The following is a 21,482-nucleotide window of genomic DNA, read 5'->3' on the forward strand; positions in this document are numbered from 1 at the left end:
GTAGTTTGTTTTCAGTCTGTTACTGAAACCCAGCTGTGTCAATATCTATCAGTGGAATGAATTCCTTCTCTCTGTTCAGCCCTCATTGCCCCACCCAAAAATTGAAATGGCTCAAGAGAAAATGAGGGATTGAGAAAAGCTTATTTTACAAACAGAAGTTAAGTTTCTTTGGGATGTTGTTGAATAGATAACTTTTAATAAAAGTGATTATAATAACAGCAAATGCCATACTAGAAGAGGCATTCCCCTTTATCTTCTAAAACGGCATCTTCTGTCTGTGCATCAGTTAACCACAGCCTAGGCTTTTTCTATCAGACTATGCATTTACTAGAATTCATTAATTTATCTACTCAAATTATCAAATGATTTTTATTTAACCAATTAGGCTTTCTGTATAATTCATAAGATTATGCAAACATTCAGAGATTTTTAAAAAATAAAATGAGTTAATTTCAACACACACATTTTTATGTTCTATAATTTGCATAAAAGAATGGACATAAACAGACAGATACATACAGATGCTCCTTTAGGTCCTGGGCTGCCAGGGACACCATCCTTTCCTGGCCTTCCTTCTTTGCCAGGAGTACCTGGATGTCCAGATAATCCTGGTTCTCCCTTTTCACCTTTTACAATGGAGTCATAGAAAATCTCTCCAGGTTCTCCTTTTGGTCCTGGGATTCCTATCAAACCAGGTACACCAGGAGGTCCCTGAAATTACAATTAGTTACAGCAGAATTAATTGTCTTCTGTTATTGAAGTACTTGCTCATTTTCAAAATTTTTGCATCTGTAAATTAGCAGTGATCCATGGGCCACTGAATTATCACCTTGATGTGAAAAGATAGTTCAAATTTGGTTAAAATGGAGTGAAGTGGACATCTATGAAGAAGCAAAGATGGTGCCGTACTGGTGACTAGCAGCAAGATGGAGAAATCTGGGCAGTGGCGCCTCTCCAGACAAGGGGAGACTGTGAGATCACCCATCACTCCAGAAGTATGTTCCTTATGAGAAGACTACTGGACTTGCAGTTGACTCTTCAGTAGTATGACTGGGGATCAGGGAAGAATTAGCTTTCACCTGCAATGCCACTTTCTAAAGACATTAGAAGACTGAACCTTGCTGAAGGTTTGCTCAGAGCCTGACTTCCTTAAACATCTTAAAATGTAACTTATTTACAGTTAAAAAAAGAACTCCAGACCAGTGGAATAAAGAGAAAAAAAACCACTTGGTGAGTCAACTTTTCTTCTGGATGAAAAGAGGATATAACAGCAAAAGACTTAATATGATTTTAAGTTAAGAAAGTTTTCTCTTAAGGAGGAACGTTCTCTCTCTTAATTTGAAAAGTGCTTTTGTTTGAAATAACCACAATGGAGAGATGTCTGGTGAAGGTGGCAGGATTTGCTGAGATGGCAAAATTGATTTATTTGATTAGGTAAAGGACAACCACTAGTTTTATTACTGATCGGGCTCACGGACTTTTTGCTGAAAAAAGGAAAAAATAACTTGTGAGTTATAGGTTTGATGATTAGAAAGGATGGATTATGAAAAGAGGGAAGTCATGATATAACCTTAAAGAAACAGAGTAAAATATAAATACATTTATAACTGTTGTGAGGAATATAAGAAGTTGCTACTTTATAACCTTTTCTTTCCTCTCAATTCTTATCTATACGCTATTATACTTTATTTCTTTTCGAACATTGGTATTGCTTTTATCTTGTTAAACATTTCTTTAATAAAAATTATATTCGAAAATGAATTCAGTAAAATGAATCCATGAGTCCATCGAAATTGTTATGACAGATTCATAAAATCACCCTTCCTGAAATTGCTTCAACAGTACCAATACAGGAGAATATTTGTTTTCTCTAGTTTACTAGAGAAAAAGAAAACAACAACTTGCTATCCTTCCTAGACATTTTGATCAGGAGAGACCACAATGGCAAATTAGAAATGCAAGTCTACAGAAAAATCACTCATACTAACCAGGTACCCCACTACTAAAGCAACAACCTAATCTTCCACAAGAGAAGCTGTATAAGGACCTTATTTAAACAAGCCCAAACACACTGCAGCTACTCAGAACAGCAGAAAAAGGAAATTAAGCATCTATACAACACATCCGAAGAAAATGGATAGCCATGGAACTTTATTAAAAGGTCCCTGACCACTCAACCTAATACAGCACAATCAACACAAACCCTAAAAAGAATTACATTGCCTTACATCAAGAAACCACAAGTAGACTTCTACAACCACATAGAATCAGCATAGCACACAAGCCAACTAAAGCCCTTCAAAGTATCTTAAGCAAACGAAAAGACCCAGTAACCCCAGAAGAAGAAAAACAATAGTCATCTACAACATACAATGTAAGAACTGCAACAACTACTATGTAGGACGGACAGGCAGAAGGCATCCATGAACACCAACTGGCAGTTAGAAGACATGCTGAAAGTTCTTTAATTTCACGACATGTAGACAGATTTAACCATATAATCCTAGTCCAGGCCAAGTCCGAAAATGCCAGGGAATTTCTAGAAGCCTGGCACTCTGACAAATCAACAGGTGTGTAGACATTAACAACATCTATAGACTATCCAAAAGGGAAAATCAACCAGTCCAAAAGAGAAAAAGACTCTCTCCACCAGTAATCAGCACTCAGATCAGCGTACACTCTGTACACAATTATTAGGCAAGTTGTATTTTGGAGGATTAATTTCATTATTGAACAACTACAGCGCTTTCGGTTAATCCAAAATATTAATAAAATCTGAACATTTAACAAAGTAAAAGTGAAGTTTTGGCTTTCGTGGGAGAATATCTGTGTGCACAATTATTGGGCAACTATCAGTGTGCAGAATTATTATACAACTAAATGAAAAACAAAATTTTGCCCATCTCACTTGTTTATTTGCATCTGTTAAAGTGAGAATAATAAACAAACAACTCAAAATGTAGAAATAAACATTTCTGACAGTTCACATAAAAAAAACAGTGACCAATATAGCCACCTTTTTTTCAGTAACAGTCATAAGTCTTCCATTCATGGAGTCTGTCAGATTCTTGATCTGTGGATGACCAACCTTTTGTGTAGCAGCAGCCACAGCCTCCCAGACACTGTTCAGAAAGATGTACTGTTTTCCTTCACTGTAAATCTCCCATTTAAGAAGGACCCACAAGTTCTCAATATGGTGAGGAAGGGGGCCAAGTCATTATCTTTCATCTTTAAGGCCTTTACTGGCTAGCCACACAGTGGAGTACTTTTATGCATGCGATGAAGCATTGTCCTGCATAAAAATCATGGTCTTCTTGAAAGATGCAGACACTGCTTGAAGAAAGTGTCTTCTAAAATCTGGCAGTAAATTTGGGAGTTGATTTTGTGTCCATCTTCAACCTGAAAAGGTCCAACTAGCTAATCATTACTAATACCAGACCATACCAGTATCCCACCTCCACCTTGCTGTCTTCTGAGTTGAAGTGGAGTTCTGTGCCTATTACTGATCTGACCATGGGCCCATCCATCTAGTCTGTCATGTCACTGTCATCTCATCAGTCCATAAAACCTTTGAAAAATCTGTCTTCAGATATTTCTTGGCCCTGTATTGCCATTTCAACTTATGTATCTTGTTCAATGGTGGTTGAATTTCAACCTTCCTTATCTTGGCCATGTCTCTGAGTACTGAACACCTTGTACTTCTGTGCAATCCAGGTAGGTTGCAGTTCTGAAATATGACAGCACTGGGGGTAATGGGTTCCTGGTAACTTCATGTTGGATTCTTCTCAAATCTTCGGCAATTAATGCGCGTCTTTTTTTCTCTCAACATGTTGCTTGAGATCCTGTTGACTATTTGCAACAAAACATTTGATGGTTCTGTGATCATGCCCCAATATCTTAGCAATTTCAAGAGTGCTACATCTCTCTGAAAGACTTTTCAGAGTCATTTAAATCTCTTTTTTGGCCTATTTTGCCTGAGGAAAAGAAGCTACCTAATAATTATGCACACCTTGATATAGGGTGTTGATCTCCTTAGGCCACACCCTCCCTCATTACACAAGAACACATCACCTGATATGCTTATATCCACTAAGCATTCAAGTTTATGCAGCTTAGAGATGGAAAATATGCATAAAAATGATGATGTGGTCAAAATATTCACTTGCCTAATAATTGTGCACACAATGTAGATTAACTCCAAGGTGAACTTCAGTACAACAATCAAGTAAACAATAACTGCCAAAGAGCCATCAGTAAACAGCCCAACCAAAGAATCTCTGAAACCGCCCCCACCCACACAGACAGGCAAGACACCAGAATATAAAATGACAGCAAACAGCACTCCTTACTAGCATTGATGATGTTACCTAGTTAGGATAATGAAACTTTTGCAAAAAAAAAACAAGGAAGCTCAGAAAGCACCAAGAACCCCTGCTTCAAAAGTGCCTCCTCCTCCATCAATCACACAGAAAGCTCTCACTCCAAAGAAAAGAAACAAGCACGGGTGCATTTTTAAACAATTTCACATACAATGATAGTGAAGAATTTATATCCTTACAGGCATATTTGCTCATTTATTAACAGGAGGAAGTTAATATTTCTTGATCCCAAAACTGGGCAGGCTCTGATTTAGAAATCTAGTAAACTAACTAGGTAGTTTGCTTTTTGGAAGCAAATGCATGGTTTAAAGGCTGTACATAGAAGCCCCCAATCAAGAAAATAAAGGACATAGTAAATATCTAATAATAAGTCTAATCTAATAATAAGTGGACAACTTGTGGCTGCCTTGACCGCTGGCTATTATAAATTCTAAACAACCCGCCATCCCTTGAGTCATTCTTTCAGATTTTTTTCCTTGCCTAATTCCTCAATGCTTTTAACAATGTACAGTTCCTAATATATTGCCTTCACTGAAAAAGCTGAGATACATTCACTGTCTGGAAAATACTCCATGTTGAACTGTATAGCACAGTCAAACATCAGCGCAGGAAATGTTTTGTATTATGCCATAAATTGTTTTATTATAATTTTTATGTCATAACATGTTTTATAAAATTTGCCAAATTGTGGGGCCTAGATTTGGGACACATTAGGTAAGTTACTCCTTTTGAGGTAGCTTGGTTCAAAAGGAGTTGCCCTATGATGCATCATAAGAGCCGAGGTGGTGCAGTGGTTAAATGCAGCACTACAGGCTACTTCAGCTGACTGCAGTTCTGCAGTTCAGCTGTTCAAATCTCACCGGCTCAAGGTTGACTCAGCCTTCCATCCTTCCGAGGTGGGTAAAATGAGGACCCAGATTGTTGTTGGGGGCAATATGCTGACTCTGTAAACCACTTAGAGAGGGCTGAAAGCCCTATGAAGCGGTATATAAGTCTAATTGCTATTGTTATTGCTATTTCATCCCGTGAAAGGTTACAGGAGCAGGAGTTTTATATAAATAGTCCATGAAACCATCCACAGCACAAGCCATTGCCATCAAGGCAGAAGGAACTGCTACTGGCTTCCCTCTTCACAATGATCAATCAGACTGCTTCTCATCTTCCAATAATCTGTATTGTTCAGCAGAAATATTGAGAAGGAGCGGAATGTCTCCAGAGAGAAACTAGCAGGTTGCAAGCTGGCCGGTGGGAGAAGGAGAAGCCTCAGTGCTTTGCTTTTCCCCTACCAGAAACTGCTCAGGACTGATAGTGCCCTTCCAGCAGCCCAGCTTAAAATACAGTACTATCCTCTCCAAGTGCCCTTACTCAAGAGTGCTGCAAAGCAAGGACATTTATTTATTTATTTATTTATTTATTTATTTATTTATTTATTTATTTATTTATTTATTTATTAGACTTATATACCGCCTCATAGGGCTTTCAGCCCTCTCTAAGAGGTTTACAATTTTTTTTAGCAAATTGAGTCAGCAACTTGCCCCCACAGTCCGGGTCCTCATTTCACCCACCTCGGAAGGATGGAAGGTTGAGTCGACCTTGAGCCGGTGAGATTTGAACCGCTGAACTGCAGATCACAGTCAGCTAAAGTGACCTGCAGTACTGCACCCTAACCACTGCGCCACCTCGGCTCTCATTAATAAAACCCACATGTGTATGTGATTGTACACTCACATACACTGGGGGAGGGGCATGCATTTGCAGCTCCTGACCTAGAAACCTGTGTGGTCCTGAAGGCTAAAGCTTTTGGCTACTGACATAATTGAAACATTATTACTCCTATCCATAAGTGCTGTGAAATGGGAAATGCAAGTTTTTTCCTATTCATCAAAACAAAACGCCATGCCTTTAAATACAAAAAGAAAGAGATTCTTTGGCCTTGTATTTGAAATTCATTTCCTGAGATGATGAACATTAAAGCATTGATGACACTCATTATTACAAAAACATTTCTCTGAAAAGTTGCCCCAAATACCCATATACTTACTGCCACTCCCGGAATGCCTTCAAATCCAGGAGAGCCTCTATCACCTTTAGCACCCGGTAGTCCTGGAATGCCTTTTTAAAAGAATAGAATAAATAAATAAATAAATAAATAAATAAATAAATAAATAAATAATGCTTGGGAGAGCATTTTCTAGCTATCATGTCAAACTGTAAATGTAAATTAAAGTATTTGCAGAAGGCATAAAAGTGCACTGCTAGTTTAAAAAGAAAAAGGGGGAAAAAGAAGTTAGATGGGATTTTGACATTCTTGGAGAGTCAGGTTTGTCTGGTTGCAACCTTGATCATTGCTTTGAATGAGAAGGTGACTTTGGATAGTCAAAGGTACCAAAGGTACCAAATCTCTTCCCCAAATCATCAAATTTTGTTTTCAACTACTATGAAGATCTGGTGGTAATGAAAGGACTGGCTCAATGATTTGAAGACTAGTGCCAAATAACTGTTAACAGAAGTTACTGGAATGAATTGGAAACCTCTTGCTGAGACTGTTAAGCAATTTTCTACTTACATTGTATTCTATAGTGCTAATTAAAAGAATTACATGGAATGGAGAATGATCTGCTCAATAAAAACTAGGTATAACTTTTTTTAAAAAAACCAACAGACACATTTGAAATTTTGTGAGTCTATTGTCGGCATGGAGCATAAAACACTTGCCACAGAGATGCTTGCTTAATCTTAAAACAGCTGCTGGAGTGGCTAAACATTAAAAAAACAACAGTCATTTATTGTATTAGAAGTCAACTGTTAAAAATTACTCCCATGCAACCTTTAGGCCACTCATAAATTAAAATATTGGCCGGTTCAGTCTGTGAGTATTATTGCCCTGTGTTTAATCTATTTTTTAGGAAGTTTTTGGAAAAATTTAAATTATGCCTATAATTTAAAATTAGTGTCAGAAATCCTACTTATTGGTTGCCACCAGGATCAATAGACTTGGTGGGCAGCCTAATGTGTGGAATTCCCTCCAAAGTGGTATATACAGCTGGCCACATCTGTAGCTGCTTTTAAGCATTTTTTCATGGCATTTATTTTTGATAGGTATTCCAAGAATATTTTCCTGTATTTACATTTTTTTCTATTTAATATAATGTAATAGTTTTATATTATTTTGTTGTAAGCTGCCAAGAGAAGATTATGATTTTAAAAATCAAATAGAATGATCATTTGAATAAATGAATAAACATGTTTATTAAGGAAAAGGAAATGTTGGAGTACTGTACTCCAAATAATTTTTAGAAAGGAGGACTTTTTTAGTGCTTTACTTGAACTAGCTATAAAGGAATGATAATAAAATTTTCAACAATAAAAAGAAGGAATTTTATGTAATATTTAACCACTGCTTCTCAATTACAGAGAATGCTCATCCTTTACAAAATCCTTAAACAAAACTAAATGATCATGCAATTGTGTAGAAATTGTGGATGATGTTTGATATTTGTGACACTTATTTTCCAAACAGCCATTTATAATGTTTTCATATTTGTGTAGACATAGAAAAGATGTAGGATAAGAAATTATAGGTTTGTTACTCTTGTTTTCTGCTTAGGAAAAAAATAAAGATTGCATTTTCAGAAAAAGGCAGAGTTAACTTCTACTGCTCCAGGGATCAAACAACAGACCCTTTCATCAAAATGAATTAAAATAAAGGCCAAGATTATTTAACTCATTCTAGAATGTTAAAAATGACATTTGAAGAGCACAGAATAGAAGGGAGAAACATTCCAAGTGATTTTTACTTTCTCCTCTACTATATATGATCATCTAGTTATACAAACTAACATTTGAAACTTGTTACTGTATTGTTACACATATAATTTTGAAACTATCTCTCCATTTCTATATGAAACAACATGATGAATGGAACAATAGAAAAACAGAACAAATTCTAGGGGAAAGTTTTATCTGCAGTCTAATTAAGGGATTCCCGCTTTTTACTTTACCTTGCTCCCCTTGAGGCCCTTGGGGCCCTGTTGGTCCAGGAAAACCTGCTCCATCACACTCCGAGCAGCTTTCCCCTTTTTCACCTATGAGAAACGGTAAAGATATTTGAAAATTCTTTACATTCAGAATGAAAATCTCATGCCTCAGGAATAGAAATATATGGGACATATTTGATACATATTGGACTTCCAGTTGTACTTCCGGCGCTTTCGGAAGTCTGATCTGCAAGTTCTACAGTCAGTTATGACCTCTCCCTGTCAAAGGATCCAATTTCGGACCATAGCCCCCCTGAAGTGGGGGGAGTGAGGTAAGGTGAGGCCCCCTGGCAGGTCGAGGAGAGCCACATCTCTCCTCCCTCATTGGAAAGGCTCCTCATCTGACAATGAGGAGCAGCGGCAGCCAAAATGGCTGCCATGAAGCCGGGGATAGCCTGAATACCCAAGGCTGTGCTGGAGAGGAGAAAGTGAATGGACTGTGAGCTGGGTAAGAAAATACTTTTTATTGGAAGTTGACCCCAGAAATCCAAGGAGGACGCATCATTAAAGCTATTTGTTGAAGCTATGAATGGGCACACAGGAAAAATACCAGAGAATTGAAGAAGGAAAAAAATCTGCTTTTTAAATAATAAGTAGAAACTTGGTTCCTCAAAGCTAAAAGACATGGTATTGGGAGCATTTTAAAATACTGGAATTAAAGTACCAAATTTCTCTTTACAAACATTGCTCAATTGCTCAATTATTGGATTTATAATTTAAAAATAATTTGAGTAATTGAAAAAATAATTGAAATTGGAACTTTTAACACCACTGCAGAGTGGTTGAAGCAGACAGAAGCAAGAGCATCAACTGTTGGCAAAAAGGCATGTGAAGAGGCGTGGATAACCTCCTGATGAATTTAAACTCTTTGGACTGGCTATTAAAATTGTGACTTGGAAGTTTGGCTTTTGAATTAATGAACTCTGGACAGTGGACTAAAAAAGAGATTGGCTAAACACAGATGCAACATAAGATGGAAGCAAGGAGACCTTAAACAGAATGGAGCTTTTTCAAAGCATTGAGAAAATATTTGATCGCATAGACCAAAAATTGGGAAATCTAATGCAAAGAATAATGGACAATGATCAGGACAAGGAAGAAAGAATGGAGCTACCAGAAGAAATAGAAGGGAAAGTGGAGAGAAACCAGCATAATGAAGAGATGTTACCAAAAGGAACAGTGATTAAGGAACTAAAAAAGGAGAGAAATAATGTAAAAAATTCAAAAAGAGAATGGGAGAAACAGGAAGAGAACTGGGGAAAAGAGATAGGAAGTGGAATGGATAGTTCTGTAATTAGACAATGGGAACGGGTAGAGTTGGAAGGAAAAATTAGACTGCATAGGCAAGTAGAGGGAATAAAAGACCCAAGGGACAAATATGGGAGAAAAACTAAAAAGAAAATAAGATTAAAGATTCAGAAGCGGGTAAGAGATATGAAAGATAAGGGAAAATAGAGTAAAGGAATATTTTTATGAATATATTTTAATAATGTGTATTAATACAAGAATTATACAGGTTGGATTACTATTTTAGCAGTGCGATAGATATCAGGATAATATTGTAATATAAATGGATATGAAGAATGGGATATATATATATATATAAACTTTATAAGGAGATATTGAAAAATAGAAGAATGAAGGATGGAACTTTGATTTGACTATGGAAATATGAACAACAAAACACGTGGAAAACATGTCTTTGAATATTATAGCAATATGAAAGGGGAAAAAAGTTAAAATAGGGAGAGAAAATAGTGGGAGAAAATAATAATTATATATTAATATGTTAAGATATACATAAGGACCACACGATTCACGCATTGATATGTATAAAGAATATAAAAAAATAAAAATTTGATTGGAAAAAAATATTTGACACATATTATTTAATCAAACTTTGAACATGACACATTGAAAAGAATCTGCATGCAAACCCTAAAAGATTGCCTGTGGGCCGTGAAAGCCTTGGGTGCTTGACGAAACAATAATCGTATTGACTATAGTTAAATAAAAATGCCTTTCTATGGCAATTAAATGAAATCTATTTTAGTTTTTTTTCTTTGAGCCCATTCACCCACATTTTGGGAGTTTGTATCTTGCTTTACCACACAAACACAACTTCTATTTCCCTTTTCACTGTTAGAGTAGTCCTCTGTCCCATCATACAGCAGGCTGGAAACCTCAGTTCAGTTCTGCAACTGCCTCTCATTTTTGCTCCATTTTTTCTGAGTAATGTTGGAAGTTGCATTAATTGTGAAAAGTCATACATGTATTACAAATTGCACATGGCACACTTTCATTGTGTGTGTCTATGATGGGAGAAATATTAGTGTCAAGAGAAACTAGGAGAAAGTTGAGTGACATCTTTAGAAGAGTTCTTCATTGCATATTACATCTTCTACTTTTTCAAAGTAGAATTTTATCGACTTGGAAATAGGAGAGTATTGAGACAATAAAGGGGAGTGAACAAAATCAAAATGAGCTGTAATCACAATTCTGTTCATAAGAATTTAAGGATCTGTGGATGGGAAGGGTATTTCTATATTTATGCTTTGAATGTATCAAGGAATATTAAAAGTAATGGTCTCTTGTTTCAAGGTAAATAATAAAAATAAAGGTAGTACTTGACTTATGACCACAATTGAACCCAAAGTTTTTGTCGTTAAATGAAACATTTGTTAAGTGAGTTTTGCCCCATTTTATGACCTTTCCTGCCACAGATGTTAAGTGAATCACTGCAATTGATAAGTTAGTAACTGGTTGCTAAGTGAATCTGGCTTCCCCATTGACTTTGCTTGTCGGAAGGTCACAAAAGGTGATCACATGACCCCAGGACACTACAATCATCATAAATACATGCCAGTTGCCAAGTATCTGAATTTTTATCACATGAGCATGGGGATGCTGCAACAGTCATATGTGTGAAAAATGGTCATGGGTCACTTTTTTCAGTGCTGTCGTAACTTTGAATGGTCACTAAATGAACTGTTGTAAGTCAAAGACTACCTGTACATCCTGCATTCATGGTTGTCTTTATGCCCGTTATTTCTTTCTTCACAGCAACCAATGTTGCCTTTAAAGCTTCTCTAAGAAAATACTTGTTCTACTTGTGGATATGAAGCAAATACATCTATTTGTGTTTGCATGGCTTTTATGCAACATTTTGTTACATTCTTCATGTTACACGTGGAGTAGCAGAGGGTATCTAAAGTGAGGTTTAGGTTCACATGCATATTTGCAATTCTTTTACCTGACCCTCATATAGATTAGTCCTTGACCTACAGCAGTTCACTTAGTGATTGTTCAAAGTTACAATGGCACTGAAGAAAGTGACTTATGATTTCACACATATGACCATTGCAGCATCCCCATGTTCATGTGATTTACATTCGGATGCTTGATGACTGGTTCACATTTATGACGGTTGAAGTGTCCTGGGGTCATGTAATCACCTTTTGAGACTTTCTGAGTCATTGGGGAAGCCAGATTCACTTAACAACCATGTTACTAATTTAACAACTGCAGTGATTCATTTAACAAAGGTGGCAAGAAAAGTCGTAAAATGGGGCACAACTCACTTAACGAATTTCTCACTTAGCAACATAAATTTTGGGCTCAATTGTGTTTGTGCACCGAGGACTACCTGTTCTTTTTATTGTATTTATTTTTTTTATTAATGTTTAATTAACGACATCTCCTTTTTGGAATTCAAAAATGAAAGTCAAAAACCAATATCATTTTTACCTTTCTCTCCTCTTTCTCCTGTGTAGCCTGACTGTCCTGGGGTGCCTTGAAGACCTGGGTCACCAGGTAGACCACGTTCACACCCAATTCCATCTGCAATAGTAAGAAAATAAAGGATATTAATTTTGATGTTTAAACAGCAGTGATCTACACCAGTGGTCACCAACCTTGGCAACTTTAAAGCTGGCTGAGGAACTCTGGGAGTTGAAGTCCACAAGTCTTAAAGTTGCCAAGGTTGGAGACCATTGATCTACACCAATGACATTGATTACCAAACAAAAATAAAAGGCAGGAGCCATGAGATTATATTATTAATAATGCCCATTTCTTTAGGGCTAATTGATATAACATTCTCCCTCTATATTTTAGCAATCCCAACAATTTGCAAAATAATAATCTTGTAAAGAAATCTATATTGCAGTACCTCCTATCCAACAATTGCAGAGGTTAAGAAAAAAGGGTACTGTATTGCAATATAGACCTTGCTACAATGTGATCTCATCACATTCTCACTTATCATTATACTATCATTATACTATCTCTCAAATTTTGTTCATTTTTATCTTTTGTACCCTCTCAATCAGCCTTCTGCCAAACACCTTCCAAGACAACTAATTTGTGGGGTTTGCATTCTATTTTTGCTACCACTTATTTTTTATACCAGCAGAGTAATAGTATCTTGGGGCTCTCATCACAAATATTCATGTTCTAGTCCCCTCCCAGCTGGACTATTATAATACACTCTACACAGGGCTGCACTTGAAAAGTATCCAGAAGTTTCAGTTGGTACTACTATTGTATAGAATATAGTGGCATGAGCAATTATGTGTGTTTCTAGGGGAACACAACATGTTATGTCTCCACTTCATAAGCTACATTGGTTACCAGTCTATTTCTGGTACAATTCAAAGAGCTGGATTTGACATTTAAAGCCCTACATGGCATAGAGCCAGTTTATTTAAAGGATCATCTATCCCCAATTACATATTCCCATTCCCCCATTCTCTCCATCCTTCATTAGCAATCAGATTGATCATGTTTTGGAATTAATTCATTTTCCATACGTACATATGAATAAGCTTAAACGATCAAACAGCCATTATTTTCAATCATACTAGGTTTCTGAATGATCCAACCATGCCATGTTGCAATCTTTCATATGACATAGTCATCATCTGATGGCCTTAAATATATTAACCTTTGAGCTTTGCTATCTGCCTTAGCATTGGTCAGTTAAGGCTTAATACAACCCTCCACTAAACTTAATCCTTCTTTTTTTCTGGGTTTGGAAACCAAAAATCCCTTTTTAAAAATTCTTTTAACTCTTCAAGCTACGGAAACACAATCCTCTTTCGCTATGGGGTTCACTATTATGCAGATGAATTTAACTGCCTAAAGGCCTATTAGACAAAGTATCTTAATACAAAGGCTAGAAACATTTGTCAGAAAAGACAGTTATATTTTTATGGAAAATAAAGATTTTCATATATACTTTTTATTTTCTCAGTGAATGGATAGAATGACAAAGATGCAGCTGTTGGTTTGTAAGCAAGAATCACTTGATTAATTGTATGATTTTAATAAATTACAGTCAGAAGTCAACAATCACTAATTGTACAGCCCTTTAACCTGGCCAGAATAGTAGCTTTGAAGTAAAAGTATAATATTATATTCTCTGACAAATTCATTCAGCACATTCTGGCCACAATCCTGGTATTTACAGCTTATCTCAGGTCTTTTTAAATATTAAATAATACATTTTCTAAAGATAATAGTGACTTGCCTGTTCCACCAGGGAGGCCTGGAGGCCCAGGTGAACCACGAGGTCCTGTAAATCCATCTCTTCCTTTTGGCCCAGGCAAAGATGTTCCAGGAGGCCCCTGGTCACCTTTTCTCCCTCTTTCACCAGGAAAACCAGCTGGTCCTGGAATAGCTTGCCCTTGGTTATAAGAATGCAGTGAAATAAATGCATGAAAACCTTCTTAAGGAACTAGATATATCAATAATAGTAACAACATAAAATAAAAATATTAAAGGTAAGAATAGTAAAAATAGCCATATAACTAAATATGACAAATATGTTGAAGCTTTTTTAAAAAAGTATGCTAAGTTTCGGGGAGGAGCTGATGTCGCAATGATATGACATGCGATCTTGGAGCTCCAAGATCATGGTCAATATTTCTGCCACTGGAAGGTCCTTTTGGACCTAAACCGTCCCGTAGAGATGACGATAGAGAAGAGCATGTCTTTCTGATCTCATGGACACTGCAAAGTCCCTGATCGATCCAGGAAAAGCTCTTTTTTCAGATGACAGAAATGCAGCCTTGAAGCTGAAGTTGGGACAGCTAAAGAACAGAAAGAAAGCGGAAGAGAAAGTGTGTCGAATTGGTGAGGAAATTTCATTATTAGAAAAGAGACTATCCAAAGAAAATCAAAAACTAAATTAAAATTGAAGACAGAAGTAAATAAGCGGCGAGATTAAGCTACATTAAACTTAGTATGTTATCTTTTCTTAATTTTTCTTTCTACGGATGGAATTTCTGCAAATGTTTCCTATTTTTTAAATTGGATGGTTTCGTTTTTCTTCTACTTTTTCTTCTTTTATTTTTTTATATATACAGTTGCAAGAAAAAGTATGTGAACCCCTTGGGATTATGTGGAGTTTTGCATGAATTGGTCATAAAATGTGCTCTGAACTTCATCTAAGTCACAACAATAGAAAAACACAGTCTGCTGAAAATAATACTACACAAACATTAGATGTTGCCATGGTTTAATTGCACATAACATGTAAACATTCACAGTGCAGGGAGGAAAAAGTATGTGAACCCTTGGTCTTAATAACTGGTTGACCCTCCTTTGGCAGCAATAACCTCAAACAAATGTTTCTTGTAGTTGCAGAACAGACCTGCACAACAATCTGGAGTAATTGTGAACCACTCCTCTTCACAAAACTGTTTCAGTGTAGCAATATTTTTGGGATGTCTGGTGTGAATCGCTCTCTTAAGGTCATGCCACAACATTTAAATCGGGTTGAGGTCAGGACTCTGACTGTCCCACTCCAGAGGGCATATTCTGTGCTGTTGTAGCCATTTTTGTGTTGACTTACTTGTATGCTTTGGGTCATTGTCCTGTTGCATCACCCATCCCCTGCGGAGCTTCAGTTGGCAGATAGATGGTTGTACGTTTTCCTGCAAAATGTATTGATAAACTCTGGAATTCATTTTCCCATCAATGACAACAATCCATCCAGGCCCTGAGGCAGCAAAGCAGCCCCAAACCATGATGCTCCCTCCACCATGTTTTACAGTGGGGATGAGGTTTTGATGTTGGTGTGCTGTGCCTTTTTTTTCTCCACACATAGTATTGTGTGTTTTTCCCAAACAACTCAATTTTGGTTTCATCTGTTCACAGTATATTTTGCCAGTAGTGCTGTGGAACATCCAGGTGCTCTTTTTCAAACTTCAAAAGTGCTGCAATATTTTTTTTGGGACAGCAATGGCTTCCTCCATGGTGTCCTCCCATGTACTCCATTCTTGTTTAATGTTTTCCTTATTGTAGATGTGTCAACAAAAATGTTAGCATGTGCCAGAGATTTCTATAGGTCTTTAGCTGACACTCTAGAATTCTTCTTTACGTCATGAAGCATTCTGCACTGTGCTCTTGCAGTCATTTTTACAGGATGACCACACCTAGGGAGACTAGCAAGAGTACTAAACTTTCTCCATTTGTAGACAGTCTGTCTTACCGTGGACGCATGAACATCAAGGCTTTTGGAAATACTTTTGTAACCCTTTCCAGGTTCATGCAAGTCAACAATTTTTGATCGTAGGTCTTCTGAGAGCTCTTTTCTGCGAGGCATGGTTCACGTCAGACAGTGCTTCTTGAAACCAGTAAACCCACAACAGGTGTATGTTTTTAAAGGGCAGAACAGCTGTCAGCAACACATCCAATATCATCACACTGATTGGAGTCAAGGTTGGCTCACTCCTGGCTCCAATTAGCTCTTGGAGATGTCATTAGGCTAGGGGCTCACATACTTTTTCCTCCCTGCACTGTGAATGTTTACATGTTATGTGCAATTAAACCATGGCAACATCTAATGTTTGTGTAGTATTATTTTCAGCAGACTGTGTTTGTCTGTTGTTGTGACTTAGATGAAGTTCAGAGCACATTTTATGACCAATTCATGCAAAACTCCATGTAATCCCAAGGGGTTCACATACTTTTTCTTGCAACTGTATACTTTTGATTTAAAATGTCTTTTTTTACAATGCTTGATTGGATTGTTTTTCTCTTAAGAATTTTTCTCCATAAGTTTGGAATATAAAGAGGGCTGTAACAGCAGAGAGAAAAAAGTAACACTGCCACTTAGAGGCTGGAGGCTTGGAAATATTGTTTTTTTCTTTCTTCTCTTTGATCATTGGATTTACATGTCAAGGCTTTTCAGTTTGTTTATTGAGAGTGCTAGTGGGAAGAGCACAGATTGTTTACACAGGTGCTCTTCGGGATTGATGATATGAGAATTTGTTTGAAATGAGTAAATTGACATTTGAAATTAGAGAACAAAAAGATGAACAATTTTATAAGGTATGGGATTTATTTTACTAGTGGTTAGATAAAAAAACATGGAAATGAAAAATGTTAGAAAATTTGTATAATATAAGAATAATAGAATAATACAGATAACAATACAAAGGTATATGATCATTGAATAGATTTAGGATGATGTAATGAAGTGTTAAAATATAAATGAATCCTATACCTAGAATATTTTGTTCAAAATGAAGGAATACTAATTATAGTCAAATAAATGATGTACAATGATACTAATGTATACATATATACTAGATTGATAATTTGTGATTTTATATAAAATTGAAAGTGATGACTATGGAAATGATGCACAAAATCTTTACAACCAAACGACATGCTGTATATGATTGAAGAAGGTTCTATGTGTTATGGGAAAGGAACAAGAAATGATATTCAACGAATTTTGGGTTTTCGGAAATACCACCCCAAGAAAATATAAATTAAGAGCTGGAAGAGACTCCTGCAACATTAGAAAAAGAAAGGAGGAGAGGAGGAGAGGAAATGAGAGGAAAAGGAGGGAAGAAAGAGAGAGGTGAGGAGGAATATGGAAGGGAGAAGGAGAGAAGGAGAGAAGGAGAAAGGGTAGGAAGGGGAAGGGATAGAGAGAAGTAGGGGAGAAGGAAGGGAAGAAGGAAGGGAAAGGAGATGAGGAAAGAAGAAAATAGAGAAGAGAGGGAGGGAGAGAGAGGAAGAGAGGAGATGAGAGGAAGAGGATGGAAGGGAGAAGGAGAGAGGGTAGGAAGGGGAAGAGGAAGAGAGGAGGAGAGGTAAGGGAAGAAGGAAGGGAAAGGAGGAAGGAAGGAAGTAGAGAAGGGAGGGAGGGAGAATAGAAAGGGAGAAGAAGGTGGTGTCAAAACAGGCGAGGGATGGTAAACAAAGCAACCCAAATGGAATAGTATAATTCTATAAATGGAATGACAAATGTACAAGAACAATGAATGTAAAAAAAAGAATAATAACCATGTGAATGTATACCTATAATTGTATGTAGAGAACAAAAAATAAAAAACTTTGTATATTAAAAAAGTATGCTAAGTTTCTCATAAAAGAGAAAAAGAATTTCATGCCTCAAAAAAGAAAAGATAATCTAATGTACATTTAAATACTGTATTTAAATACCGTATTTACAGTATGAAGCAGAAGGAGCATCTTTTCAGACAACAAGTTTTAGTAAAAGGCCTCAGCTTTTGTGAACTGCAACTCACTTTATTTGATTCACCGAATGGTTAAACTCATAGAAAATTGAGGCAGGAGAAAGGGAGAGGAAGAGGGAGACTGGGTGGCTAGTCAGATGCAGACAAAGATGCAGTTTCTGAAAGTACATTACAACTGTTACTGGATAAGGTGTTCATAATCAGTTTCACATGTAACCCACAACCCAGCCTTCCCTCTGCCTCATCTCATGGATGTAAAGTAGCCTCTTTACTCTTTTGCTTTTAAAGACTAAGCATCTATAATATCAGTTATCTTAATTACATTGCTAGGAAAAATACAATTATAAAAGAAAAGATGCAAAACCACTGATAACATCTAAGAATGCCAGACACTGGAAAATTCAATACAAAATAGGAAAACGATATTGAAGATACATGAATGCTTTATAAATATAAAATAATTGTTCAAAAACTATGGCAAATATCAATGAAAATATACTATTTATATCCACAGAAATATTGGAACTAAAAGTTGGCAAAGGTATGGCAAAAATCAGTCCAAAACTAATCAATTAATTAACCAAATTAATAAATATTCTCACCCGGAGGACCTGGTGGCCCTGGACTACCTTGAAAACCTATAAAATAAATATAATCAAGTTTCAGAAAATAAAATCTTAAATTGTGTTTGATATTTGACTGCATAATAATCTGGGGCCCAATAAGACATATTGTAGAAGATTGGCTTTTTTCTAGAGGCTGGATTATTTATTTTCTCTCGAATCATGACAAAAAATAATTACATATGTTATTATTAGAATTATTATTGGATTTATACCCCACCTTTCAATCCACTTGACAATCAAGGCAGCTTGTAATACAACAAAATTAAAACATCATGAGTAAAAGTACTAACAATTTAAATTTTATTTAACTTCAGTTAATTTCTCAACCAATTAAGAATACATAATGAATAATGACCAAGATTTACCTGGGGGACCTGGTTCACCTTTCCTTCCTGGAAACCCTTGAGGTCCTGAATCACCCTTTTCACCAAAGACTTCTTCATCTCTTTCATCTGTAACCTGAATAATGACAAGCATCGAAATATAGAAAACCCATAAATCTGAAATTTTCCAAATAGCTCAGAGCTTACAGTATTTCTGGGATTCCTGTCTTTCTTAGGAATTGCTTTAGCTCAACCTTCCCAACCCTGGTGTTTCCAAGATGTGTTGGAATTGTAACTCTCAAACTTCCCAAGCCTTCCTGTATCTAAATGTGATCAGATCTTTATGGAGGGAGGGAGGGAGGAAGGGAGGAAGGGAGGAAGGAAGGAAGGAGATTATTGGGATAGTAAGTCATAGGACTGTAATACTTTATGTATTTATGTATGTATATGTACAGTCAATATCAGGTTCTGCCCAGATAATTTAAAATAGTTGTAGCTGACAGTCCAGAAACTGCTGCTGGTCTGAGAGGTCACTATTGCAATACCCAAGCAAACCGTCTAGTCTGCACTGATCTATCTACTTATTTTTTAAACACATTTAAAACCAGATTTTACACTTACAATTCCTGGAGGTCCAGGAGGTCCTACTATGCCCTTGTCTCCCTGGGAGGAGGGAAAAGAAGGAATTTATCCACTGACTTTGAAACAATATTTTTAAAAACTCGGTATAACCAACTGATTACATTGGGAAGGGAGGAAAGAGAAAACATAACCAATGCAGAAATGTGTATCAGTTCTCTTTAATAACTTTGATTGTACGAAAGCCTTCAACTCCAAATACATACTATTAACCACTTGAAAACCTTTAAAAGTTTTAACAGTATAAATTATATCTATAAAAATACTGTAAGCCCAAATAGTGTACTAGCTGTGGAGTCTGTGGAACCTTTCTGCTGATAAGATTTATTCTTAAGGCTAATGGAACAGGAAATACCACATTTCCCTGAAAATAAGACCTTCTCTTATAATTTTTTTTGCTACCAAAAAAGGAACCAGGCCTTATTTTTGGGGGGGGGAGTGATGTGGTCCCTGGCGTCCTTTTCTCTGTCAGAGGCCTTCAGAAACTTCTTCTGTGGCCAGCAAGACTTTCTTGAGGGCCTTTGAAGCCCAGGACTCCAGATGGATCCAAAGCTCTGTTATCAGCTGCAGAGGCCTTCAGAAAAGTCTTGCGGGCCTTTGCGGGCTGCAGAAGAAATGGCAGGTGTTGGGGTATACGAGGCCTGACTGCAACTGTCCAAAGGTAAGTAGTACGACAGATCCACTCCTTCCCCACCCTAGCTTAATTTTTACCCATTCACCCTGGAGTGGGTGGGGTCTTAATTAGGGCTTATTTTGGGGTAGGACTTATATTGGACGCACATGTAAAAATCAAGCTAGGACTTACTTTTGGGGTAGGTCTTATTTTTTGCCGAAACATGGTAGTTTGCCACTTTTGAACCAATACTTAAAACTGTTGACAACCAGCAGAGGTCAAAAGGAGGTATTGTGGCTAAATTACCCTGTGTGCGTTTTGGATTAAATAATAAAAGAGGATAATCCTATGGTTTTATAAACATAATAGATGAGAGCTCAGCAAACCCTAGTTTTACTAATCATGTTAAGATGAATGATTCAGAAATCAGCTGCATTCTTTTTTTCCTTTCATTCTGAAAGATCATTACTTGATTCTTCCTCTTTACCACTGATGGTAACCAATAACAGATTAAGCGGAAAATACTTTCTACTCAGTCTCTGCTATTCTAATGCTTACTAGGACACAATCGTTTGAGGAGAACTATGAATTTTTGATTGCCACGTTTTTTATTCTGAGCTGGAGAATTTTTTTTCAGCTCTTAAAGATTTACCTATTATTTGATGTAACTTCTATGAGACACAGATTTATCATTGTTAGAGGCTCTGATTAAAAGGAATAGTTTGAGTATCTCTCTCTCTCTCTCTCTCTCTCACACACACACACACACACACACACACACCTCTATCTATTTAAACTCATTTATTTGATTTGTTGTGCTTATTATATGGTGGCTACTTACTTTAGATCCAAGTACACCAGGATGTCCAGTAATTCCTGGATGACCAGGTAATCCCTGCAGGTATCACAGTAAGAAAAAGCCCATTTTGTACACAATAATTGAAAATGTTTTCCCCTTTCCCAAAACAAAACTAAAGACTGTGTGAAGTTATTTTTGCAAAATTGACATGCAGAACAATTCATAGGTATTTATCTTGAAATCAAGAATTACCAGCAGCAAATCTTCTATGAATATGGAAATGAGTACAATATTTATGATAAAGTGACCTACATACACGTTCTCCCTTCTCTCCATCCTCTCCATCTTTTCCAGGCCTTCCCTGTAAAACGAATAATTTTACTTATTTAGTCAGCATGGAAATTCTTGTTTCTCCTACTGAGTTGCTGAGACTAATGAAGAATTAACGAGTTGCACGAAGTATTTCTCTGCACAATAATAGCGTTTTCAAGCTTTCTCGGGTTCTTGGGAAAAATGGTGGGAATAATGCTGTGGAATCAACAACTAATCCTGCTCTCTAGCATCCTAAT

At 36.6% G+C, this 21,482-nt stretch overlaps 1 protein-coding gene across 1 annotated transcript in view; it reads right to left on the bottom strand.

The window, feature by feature from the left end:
- Positions 1–21,482, bottom strand: part of COL4A1 (collagen type IV alpha 1 chain) — a 146,178-nt gene that overhangs the window by 56,747 nt on the left and 67,949 nt on the right. The window contains exons 16-25 of the mRNA XM_087716709.1: positions 21,230–21,274; positions 20,956–21,009; positions 19,484–19,525; positions 18,905–18,998; positions 18,516–18,551; positions 13,947–14,102; positions 12,164–12,256; positions 8,381–8,464; positions 6,421–6,491; positions 520–711 (exon numbers count right to left, since the gene is read on the bottom strand). Of these exons, the coding sequence (XP_087572835.1) occupies positions 520–711; positions 6,421–6,491; positions 8,381–8,464; positions 12,164–12,256; positions 13,947–14,102; positions 18,516–18,551; positions 18,905–18,998; positions 19,484–19,525; positions 20,956–21,009; positions 21,230–21,274 (867 nt within the window). The remainder of the gene's footprint in view (positions 1–519; positions 712–6,420; positions 6,492–8,380; positions 8,465–12,163; positions 12,257–13,946; positions 14,103–18,515; positions 18,552–18,904; positions 18,999–19,483; positions 19,526–20,955; positions 21,010–21,229; positions 21,275–21,482) is intronic.

This window comes from Thamnophis sirtalis, unplaced genomic scaffold (assembly GCF_051295495.1).
Source record: "Thamnophis sirtalis isolate CommonGarterSnake01/CBP01778 unplaced genomic scaffold, rThaSir2_p1.2 scaffold_5, whole genome shotgun sequence".
Taxonomy (NCBI): domain Eukaryota; kingdom Metazoa; phylum Chordata; class Lepidosauria; order Squamata; family Natricidae; genus Thamnophis; species Thamnophis sirtalis.